The 10,449-nt window shown below is 41.2% G+C and overlaps 1 protein-coding gene across 4 annotated transcripts in view; it reads right to left on the bottom strand.

The window, feature by feature from the left end:
• Positions 1-10,449, bottom strand: part of eps15 (epidermal growth factor receptor pathway substrate 15) — a 31,879-nt gene that overhangs the window by 16,190 nt on the left and 5,240 nt on the right. For 3 of the 4 annotated variants that reach the window (XM_020612984.1, XM_020612988.1, XM_020612985.1), the window contains exons 3-15: positions 9,479-9,568; positions 9,334-9,381; positions 9,151-9,246; positions 8,868-8,930; positions 8,247-8,372; positions 7,748-7,807; positions 7,156-7,386; positions 6,757-6,902; positions 5,353-5,509; positions 4,669-4,751; positions 1,806-1,878; positions 502-663; positions 105-302 (exon numbers count right to left, since the gene is read on the bottom strand). In XM_020612984.1, coding sequence (XP_020468640.1) covers positions 105-302; positions 502-663; positions 1,806-1,878; positions 4,669-4,751; positions 5,353-5,509; positions 6,757-6,902; positions 7,156-7,386; positions 7,748-7,807; positions 8,247-8,372; positions 8,868-8,930; positions 9,151-9,246; positions 9,334-9,381; positions 9,479-9,568 — 1,533 coding nt within the window. The remainder of the gene's footprint in view (positions 1-104; positions 303-501; positions 664-1,805; positions 1,879-4,668; positions 4,752-5,352; positions 5,510-6,756; positions 6,903-7,155; positions 7,387-7,747; positions 7,808-8,246; positions 8,373-8,867; positions 8,931-9,150; positions 9,247-9,333; positions 9,382-9,478; positions 9,569-10,449) is intronic. The other variant, XM_020612987.1, reaches the window with a different exon arrangement.

Below are 10,449 nucleotides of genomic sequence, written 5' to 3'. Positions count from 1 at the left end.
GAAAGAGCAAAGAGAACATTTATTTTATTACCTGTGGTCTACAAGCTGCAGAGAGAAAAGAATCTTTATGCCTGTGAGACATACAGAGATGCAAACAAACCGACCTGTGCAACTTGTGCAAAGGAGTCTCGCACAGAGTCCTGCAGGGGTGTGAGCTGCTCCTGAGCAGCCTGGACCTTCTCCTGCAGCCTCCTGCTCTCCTCCTGCAGAGCGAGGAGCTCTTCTCTGGCCTGGACCAGCTCCTCTTCATACTGACATATTCTCTGCTCCTGCTCCTCATGCTCCGACTGCAGTGACGAGATCTAATATAGATATCACCATTTTGAACAAACTGGCAGTCATGTGACTCCGGAGTTCAGAGTCATGTGAATGGATTATGTTAGCAATTAAAATTAATGATGTCCTCTGCCAGTTAATGATTTTTTTTTTTAAATAATATACAGTAGCTTTCAGTATTGACACGATTGAGTCTGCCATCAAATAAAAACCTAGAAGGCGTACCAGTTGGGTCTCTTGGCTAGTCTGCTGTCGAATATGAGCCAGCTGCTCCTCCAGGGAGCTCTTCTGTTGGTCTAACTCCTCCAAAGCCTCCTGGACCTTAACCCGCTGAGCCTGAAGCCGTTGTAGCTCTTCGCTCTCTCTCGCTACCTCATCTTGCAAGTCCTGTACATATCAAAGCAAAGGTGAAACAGGAGGAAATAGGTGCCACCCTGCAGAACACCAGTTCCTAAAATAGAACCCATTCCTCAGGCTCAGAGGAGGTTGACACACCTACACAAGGACACCAGCCTCACCCTCTCTGAGCAACATTAACTGTGTTTCTGAAAAAACATATTATTTATCTCCTTCTCCAGTATATTCATCAAAACACAGGTAAACAACTGACTCATCACCTGTGGGTCTTACCATCTGTAGAAGTTGCAGAAATAAATTTATGCTCATACACCTACTTTACAATAGCCACCAGAGCTCCAGACTGCGAATGATTACTTGCATTTGGCGACCAAATTTATTTAAGGTATGACTGTTTTTAGAGGTTGCACTGGGTGCAAATGCAAAATAAACAGGTTACGCACAGACATCTGCTCTCACTGCAGAAACAGTGGACAGATGTAACATCTCCGCGATGCTGTCATCACAACTTTTATATGTCACTTGCCTGTCCCATGAAACAGACTTCCAATCTATCAAATGGGCCAATCCACACTGACTTGGAGACACACATGCCAAACCTGGAACACTTTGAGTCTTTTTTTTTTGGCACATTTGAAGTGTAATCACCACAGATAGCAACTTAAACCAGGTAGATCACCTGATAGACTATGTGTTGGAAACGTTTTACTTGAATCTCTTCTGATGGATCAGGCTCCTGCTATCACTGTGAGCTTTCTGGTTTTTATTTTGCCCCCTGTACTTTGTAGCAAGATAGGAAAATTAATACAATTAATAAATCCATACATGTCAATGCTGTTGATTCCTTGCTGACGAGCCTACATGAAAACTATTATTGTCCACTACATTTCTGCTGTCGTCAGCCAGGTGAAGACCGCACTGTCCTCCTGCTGACAGACAGCAGCTCTGACGAGAGACGCTGTACGGAGGTCGGTGTGGACTGAAAAGATCAAAAACACTCATGCTGCTCACATCTGGTTAAGTCCCAGTTTGAAATTGGTAGTGGTTAAAAATCACCATCAAGTCCTTCTTTAAGTAGTAGAGTCCAGGAGTAACTTTGGCACAAAAATGAGCTGGCACTAGCCAGGCAAGTGAGACAGCTGCATGAAGTCCAAGAGATAGTGTGTCCTTACCTGCACTTCGTTGCTGCGCTGTCTGATGGCCTCCTCCTTCTCCTTGATCTCATCTTCCACAGAGCTCTTCTCTCTGGGTGTCCAGCACAACAAACAGGAGTATTTAGCCACTGTGAGGACAGAGACGGTAGACCTGGTACTCTAAGCCCACCCAGCCTGAGCCAGCTCTCTGCTGACTTCTTCACCTGCCCCTGAACCTTCTCCTCTCCTTGAATAACTATGATGTCCTGAAAATACAGCTCCACAGTATGGTGAGCCACTTAAAACGCCTGTAGCTACGTGCGCCTGTGTGAGTTGCAATAAGTAGAAAGGTGAGTGGGTGTAAGACTGTACAGCTGCAGATGCACAGTGATAAAAGCACAACGATGGTGAGTGTTGGGGAAAGTGAGCATGTGCTTGCTTGGTCAAATGTATGGGAGATGAGGAGTGAGCAGCAGATGGCTGGCTTGAGGATGGAGGGAGGAAGAGAGGGAGGAGGGAAGAGTGATGATGAATCATGATGTATCATCTGTGCTGCCTGTGTGCTCATCCCCTCTACCTCACTGTTTCATCCACCATGACAGACAGAGGAAAGAACAGGGTGGGCTGAGGATAAGGGACATATGATTACTTGTGTATCAACTGACAATTATAACTTTGATTTGTTTTCAGAACTGCTAATAATAAAAAAAGAACACAAGTCTGGAACTATTTCAGTTCCATATATATAGCAGGTGTGCTGTGCTTACTGTGCTATAGTCAGGGTGCTCAGCACATTGTCTCTCAAATCATTATACATTATCACTGACAACAACTGATCACAGTGCATAGGTACAACTGTGAGTTTAGCCATGAACTAAGTCTCAGTATGGACAACATCCATTTCAAGCTGACAGAAAACCCAGTATTATACTGCACTGGAATTGCTCTCAAACCTATCCAACATTTTTACCTCAACATTTGTAAACAGTGCATTAATAGGGATACCAAAGGCAAATTGAGGCACCTAAATAAATATCCAGACCAAAACTTTGATTTAAAAATGATTTTCAGTAAAACAGTAGGCATCAGGGCATGTACTGAAACATAGTGGTATTATTTAAATTTTATTTTTAAGTGCAATTCTTGTACTTGATCCACCCTTGTATCCATTTCTGTAGTTTTCACAAGGCTGCTGCATTGTTTATTCACATAGTCAACATGTGCACTTCAGCCTATGAGAATGTAATGGTACTGTTTTGTTTAGGACAACCTCATGCTAGGGCTAGGCTAGGCGAAACTGCTCATGTTTCAGTCTGAAAAAGGTATCGCACACTTAAGACAAAAATTATGCATACATTATGTACATTTATCGTGTACAAGCACATTATTTCTGTTCAGTTTCACTTTTAGATGACTGAATTAAACAGCCATCAACTTTTCATCAGACTAAAAATAACTACAAATGTTCAACATGGCATACATTTTCCACATTCTCTTCTTATTTCAAAACACACTCCTTGAGCAAATCTGCATTCAACTCAAGCTAAGTATCCAAATCTCCTCTTACCCATCATCATCTTCATCAGCACCCTCCTCTTCATCTTGAGCAGAAGGCTGCTGCCACATTTTGAAGCAGTCACAAATATGCATCATCGTTTCTCTTGATCAACTCCCAGTCTGAAGCTGTGCTCTCTGTCACTCAGTTTCTACTGTTAGCCATCTTTCTTATTTCACTTCCCGACCTCAAACAGCTGTCATCTAGTGTGTGTGTGTGTGTGTGTGTGTGTGTGTGTGTGTCCAAAGAGGTGGAACTACACTTTCTCACTTCTCACTCTCAGCTTTCTTAAATAGGGAACCCAAATTCTATTAAGTTGTGAAAATAAATCCACAACTGGTGATACTGATAATCCACCAGTGAAACAGAGATGACATGTAAATGCTATGAAAAAAGATTTTCTGTTCAGATCTTGCCTAAAAAGTGGTGAAGAAAATGTAAATGAAAGATAAAGAAAACTGAATCATTAGTGAAAAATATTACATCTGTTACTGAAAAGTACTGTGTTACACAAGATGTTGTGAAGCAGAAATGAGACTTTTTAATCTTGTCTCTTTTCCTAACAGAAGTTAAATGTAAAATAAACATATGTGACACAATCATATAACCTTTAGAAACATTTTTTGCTAGATATTTTGGAGACCAAGTATCTGAACAGTTAAAAAACAGTGAAACAAAGCAGGGGAAGGTGAATAGAAGAAGTGTTGTTTTCTGCCCAACACTCTCCTCCCTCCACATCACTGTCAGGCATAAGCTATGTAACTCAGCTTTATAGCCATCTGCTGTGTCAGTAGCTTGCAGAAAAATTACAAATGCCCATTTATTTTCACTAATGCTGGGAATGAGTGTTCCAAGAAAGTCTGAGAGCATGACTGTATCATTATTAAACTCTTCCTTGCAGTGTAGTTCATAAGTACCAAGCTTAGCTGGGACCACCAACACTTCCACATTCCTGATTTAAACCATTTATTTTTGCAGCCCATCTAAACTGCCGCAAACTCTACATTCATACAGTTGCACATAAATATGACTTCCAATACTTTGGATACTTAACATCTGTGCTTCAGAGCTTCTTCCACAGGCCATCAACAACCTCTGAACTAGGGCTGCAAGACTGATCATTTTGTGAGCGTGAGATACACACACTAAAAATAAATCTTTTGGCCTAATAAAACTAATGTCAAAATACTGGCTCATCATCTCTAAGGCATGTCTTGGAAACTAAGTAAGGACAGTCTTTAGGTTACCTCTTGTCACCACCAGTGCCATAACCTGCACCAATATAGCTTCAGCAAGAATATGCATGGTGTTTTCCATTTTGAAATGAATTTAAGATCCAAAGATTACCTTTGAAGTTCGACTATCTCGTTACTGAGTGAGTCCAGCTCCTTGATGGCAGAGAAGTCGGCGGCCAGGTTGGCCGCACTGTTCTGGAGAGGGAACAAGACAGACGACTGTTAAAGAGCTAATTTAAGCTCTTTACTACAGGTAAAACATTACCCTGATTTTTACAGCTACTTCCACTCTAGGCTAAGACTTACTCTCATCACATACATGGTATAGACTCATTTTGCGACACTGAGAGAGAAAGGCAAATTACTCATATGTTGATTTAAAAAAAACAACAACAAAAAAAAACTTGGATACCTAGGACATATTACAGTGGAAGATAAAACAGTCACGGCTCAGCACAACAAATAAACACTGCTTCACTGATGGCTTTGCAAAAGCTACACCTGAAGCCACAGATGGAGACACAACCAGCAAGGATGGGAGGGAGATTGACATGAGCGTAATGGTAATGTGAGGATAATACAAAGCTACACAGAGAGAGCAGCTCTGTGTCTTATGTTGAAATACATCTGCTGTAACTGATTTCACTTTGTTCTCTAATGTAAAGAAAGTGGCAAATGCAACAAACTCACTTTTGAAATAAACCAAACAAACTTTGAGCTTTTGTTTGTATCTACAAAAAGTGGTGCTGCTGATGGATTCCAAAATACTTCACAAAACTTCACAAGAGCAACTCACCAGTTTGATGTTTTGTCTGTCAGATGGAGGGATCATCTCTGGGGAGAGGCTCTGTGGAGGGTCCAGGCCTTTAGCCAGCTTCTGATTGATTAGATGAAGAGCCAGGGCAAACTGGTCTCGGGTCAGTTTCCCAATGTCTCCAATGTCACAGAGCTCCCTGAGAGAACAGACAGAAGTTAAATAAGAAAATAACGATTTACACCTCAGGCAAAGACTGATTTTGATGGCCTGGCTGATGATCATGTACAGCAGTTATGGAGACGTAATATACAGGATGGTCACGACAGGACAAACTAATCAACTCTGTGAAGATACAAATCAATTTGCTGTGATATTCTAGTGGTAGGACATACACTGCAGTGTTCTGTAAACTGCTAATATTTTTCTGCCCCATCATCACAAGTACTGTGCAAGTTCACTCCAAATATTATTAAATTAATAATCACAGTGCCTTTGACTCTATCTGCTCTCAACATCTGCTGCATGCATGTCTGTTCTGACAGCAGGTCCCTCTTCTGTTGCTGAGGTTTCTTCCCCTTCTTCCTGCTAAATATTTTTATGGGGGGGATCCAAATCTAAACAGTGAGGACGGAGGGTTTTAAGAAACCTTGAAAGGAACTAGTGATGTTGGGAATTATAAATTAATTAATTTTACTTTTAAAAGAAAGAAAAAGTTTTAAATTAACTCCCCAGTTTTCTTTTCCATGGGGTAGAGAGCCACAACAGAGACACATAATTATGTTACTGTATACGTCTGAGTACGCCTCTCCTTTGCCAGTAATGCTAGCGCCAAGAGCAATAGCAACAATGGCAAACTTCAGTGTCTCTCTGTGGTGTCTCCTTTGTAGTGTTGCTCCTGGCTTTGTGAGTCTATATTGGAATCCAAACACTAGTTCAATGCATTTGAGCTGTTCATCATGATTTCTATGGATGGTGGTTAAATTGGAGAAGAATAATATGTTTTGATTGATTCATATTAATACTGAAAGTAAGATGTTAGCCTTAGGCTTTAGCTAACTAACAGGCTGTCCCCTGAGTCCACTGCTGCTTTGATTTCACATCAATGAAGCTCGTGTTTTTATTTTGGTATTAAAGGTTAGGCAAGACTACACTACTCTTTTGTTGTTGTTTTTTTTTTTTTTAATGGTAGCCACAGAGTTTTAGGTGGTCTTTGATCACAATAATCCTGTCCCCAGCTCCTGACATAAGTGGTTCTTAGTTCTAGACCAACAGAGTTGGTGCCAAGGTAGAACCAGTTTTCCTGGGCAGTTTTTTGGCTGCCAAAACACAAAGAACTGGTTCAAAATTAGGCATTGGCTCCAAACAGCCCTAGAAGTGCCTTGGTTGAAAAGGTGTAATAGAGGGGCAGAGGAGGTGAAAGGCAGCTTTGCCATCATTTCTTACCAGATGCGTGCTAGTGTGGCAGAAGGCAGCCCGGTCTTAAGGAAAATGTCTCTGACTTCAGCTCCAGACACCAGCCCATCCAGGTCTCCATCCGTCTTGTTGAACAATTCATCATACCTGGCTTTGTCTGCTGGTGACACCACCCACTGCACATGCAACAAAACAGACTTCTATCTAGCTTCATAACAAAACTGACAACAACCTACACTGATGACACAAGACTAACTCAAACTCACTTACCTTCACTCTTCCTCATCTTGGTTTTTTTGAAAAACACATTGAACCAGCCAGTTTGAAATCATTTCAAATATTTGTTGTTGCAGCTACATTGTAGTAAAATAAAACATCCAGAAGCTTTACAGGTACTACATGCATAGCAGAAACAGGTGCCATACTTACAGGGGCAGCTGGTGGTGCTGTGACAGGAGCTGGGGTGGGTTTTGGAGGGTGCGGCAAGGCCTTAGAGCCAGTGTGGGTGGAGCGGCTGTCTTTGACAGAGGGGGGTGAGGGCAACAGGGGCATCACAGGAGGAACTGAGGGTTTTTTCCTCTTAGAGGCTGGAACCAAGGGAGGGGGCAGGGACATGGGAACAGGTTCCCCCTCGAGAGCTCTGTACACCAGATACATTGCCTGGGAAAGGACAACATAAAGTCAGTAATAAAAGACAGTTAATAAACAATTCTGCAGTTGCAGAGTCCTCACACTTCAGAAGCGTGAAGTCTGCATCCTTGTCTTGATCTTTGTTCCATTCAGGTCTAAAGAAACTATTTTTTAATTTCACAGCCTGTAATGGTTTCACATATTATACAACTGCACACAAACAAAAAATGAGCAAAAAAAAAAAAAAAAACCCTTCAAATGTTTTCCAGTAGCAAAAATATTCTAATACCAGGGAAAGAAGGGAAACCACCTTTTTGTACAAGAGAACTAGTATATGATTTAGATAATAAGAGGATGAATGTGGCAAAATGGTACAAAGCTCATTTCTTACCACAGAAAACTCATCCTTGTCCAACATGCCGTCTCTGTCGAGGTCACTGAGCTCCCACACCTTCAATACACACAAATATTATTGTTCAGCATGCATCAATACAAAACTCTAGTATATGATGCATCACTGAAGGCTCTGACTCACTACCAGCTCTCACTCCCTCTGATTTTATTATACGACTGACATTTGATTACAAATCCTTGTTTTTTTCTGCATTGTGATGTTTAATTTATTGTCATTTAGATTCTTATATATCAAAAACATTGCATTACATAAAATTCCAGGTAAGAGTGTCTCTACTATTTGTCACTTTTTATTTAGTATGAGATGTTTTAATGAACTATTTAGGTTATTTTAAGGACACCTGCACAAACTGGTAACAATTCATCTCTGTTTGTTTCCGCGTTTAGTTTTGCCACTTGCATGCATGATTATTTTTTAATGACTTTGTCAGTAGGCTGAAGTAATATAAAAAGTGTCTTTCTTAAAAGAATCATACCCTGCCCAGGATGTCCACTGGCAGCTTGGAGTTGAGCAGGACAGGCTTGACCTTGTCTCCCGTTAGCATCCCTCCTACTGGCCCCAGACTGTCAAAGATGGCGTCAAACTTCATCTTCTCCTCAGGCTGGGAAAGAAAAAAATAACAAAATAGATGTGCACAGTTTTGAGGCTGAGGAAAAGAAAATGATTGCAGTTACTATAAAAGACATACGAGGGTACTGTTGGTTAAATGATACAGTAACATGTTCCCACAAAGATCAACAAACAGAGAAATTCCAGCCTGTCAGCTGTGAAAATAAGTCAATTGTTACTGTTGTGTGTGTCAAGAAGCACACTTGCCTTCAGAATTCACTTTTGGCTAATGTGTATGAACAAAGACTACTGACACTATTATTATAAATGTCTCGAGTGATATTTGAGCTGACTTGATTTATGTGAGATCTTACATGAACACAAAGACCATACTCTTTGATGGACACATACTTTAATCAGTGAATGACTTCTCTTCTATTGTGGTTCTCTTAGGACAAAAACAATGATATTCAATACAAATCACAAATAAACACAGATCGCTATGTTCCACTAGTAAGGCAAAAACAAAAACTCAACAGTGCCTCACCTTGACAACCCAGGGTATGTCAACAGTCACGCCTCCTGCTAACAGCGGGCTGCTTGTGTCATGCTGGAAATCAACACAATTCAGTTCATCTTATGTTGCAGTAGAACTGTCAACCGTATTTCCATGTTTGGATTCAGAAAATAATATTTTTGGGAAATATGGCAGCGAGATAAAAAAAATAAATAAATCAACTTTAATTCAAGCACTAAATGTGCATTTCAAATGAACACCTGCAGCATTTGTAGCACAGAGCTTATGAGAAAGTGTACAGGTGCAGACTTACAAATTTGGGGGGAGGAACAGCCACATTCAGGCTCTTGACTGCCACCTCAACGCCATTTTGAGCACAAGCTACCAACCGCAAGGCTATGAAGAATTGCTGAGGAAAGAGGTACAGTATATTACCTGGCTTGATGCATATAAAAGAGAAAAGACATAAGGATGCAACTTCACAAGGTATTTTTACCTGTTTGTTGAGAGAACCCTTTCGTTCAGAGTCTGCCAAATCCCAGATCTATGGAGACATTTACATTTATTACCAAAGCAAATAAATAAATACTAAAGTCAAGGGGAGAGATGTTGCTTCTGCACTCAGCTAAGTCTCTGCTCACCTTCCCTAGGACCAGGTCAGCCAACCCTGACCTCTTTAGGAACAGAGCTGCATCAGCTGCTGCCACCCACCCACTGCCAGTCGGATCGACCTTCACATAAAACATGCAGTCACTAGGGCTTACTGTATATCATCTCAGAAAAATCACACAAAAGTGTTTGGATTTGAGAGAAACTGTAAGTGTGTTCTAAGTGCTGAGCTGGAGACAAGCAAATAAAAGAACTGAAAACTGTGGGAGAGTCACTGAATCATTTAAATGAATACTGACAATAAACCACATCTTCTTTCTCAGCAGTCTATTAGCCTGGTATCTGATCTGTTACTGCTCTTTCATGAGGCTCACAGTGAGCTCCCCTGACACATTGGGCAAAAGGGAACATTATTAATTCATTGAGACAGGTCTTTACTGGACACTGACACTGGCACTGATAGCAGAGACAAGAGACGCTTCTCACTGCAACACTGATGTGTATTAACACAGCTGAAGCTAGTTTAGAATTTAGAGTATAAGAACACAAATCATACTTTCTCAGCTTACATCTAGAGTATAAGAACACAAATCATACTTTCTCAGCTTACATCTTTCTCTCCCCATCTGTATTTTTTTTTTTGTGCTCCAGCATCTGTAATCCAGAGCAATTTAACACACACTGGAGTGAGTAAAATTTAAATACTAAATCAAACAACAGTAACGGACTAACTACATAATGATAAACATACTGTTTAAACCCTCCCCCTCCTTGAACCGCCACCTTATTGTGGTGGAGGGGTTTGAGTACCCAAGTGATCCTAGGAGCTATGTTGTCGGGGGCTATATGTCCCTGGTAGGGTCTCCCAAGGCAAACAGGTCCTGGGTGACGGGTCAGACTAAGAGTGGTTCAAAAGCCCTTTATGAATAGATTAAAATCAAGGACCGTGATGTTTCCTGGCATGGCTCAGCTGGGGCCCCACCCTGGAGCCAGGCCCGGGGTT

This window comes from Monopterus albus, unplaced genomic scaffold (assembly GCF_001952655.1).
Source record: "Monopterus albus unplaced genomic scaffold, M_albus_1.0 scaffold129.1, whole genome shotgun sequence".
NCBI lineage: Eukaryota > Metazoa > Chordata > Actinopteri > Synbranchiformes > Synbranchidae > Monopterus > Monopterus albus.
This window is presented reverse-complemented; position numbering and strand designations above follow the sequence as displayed.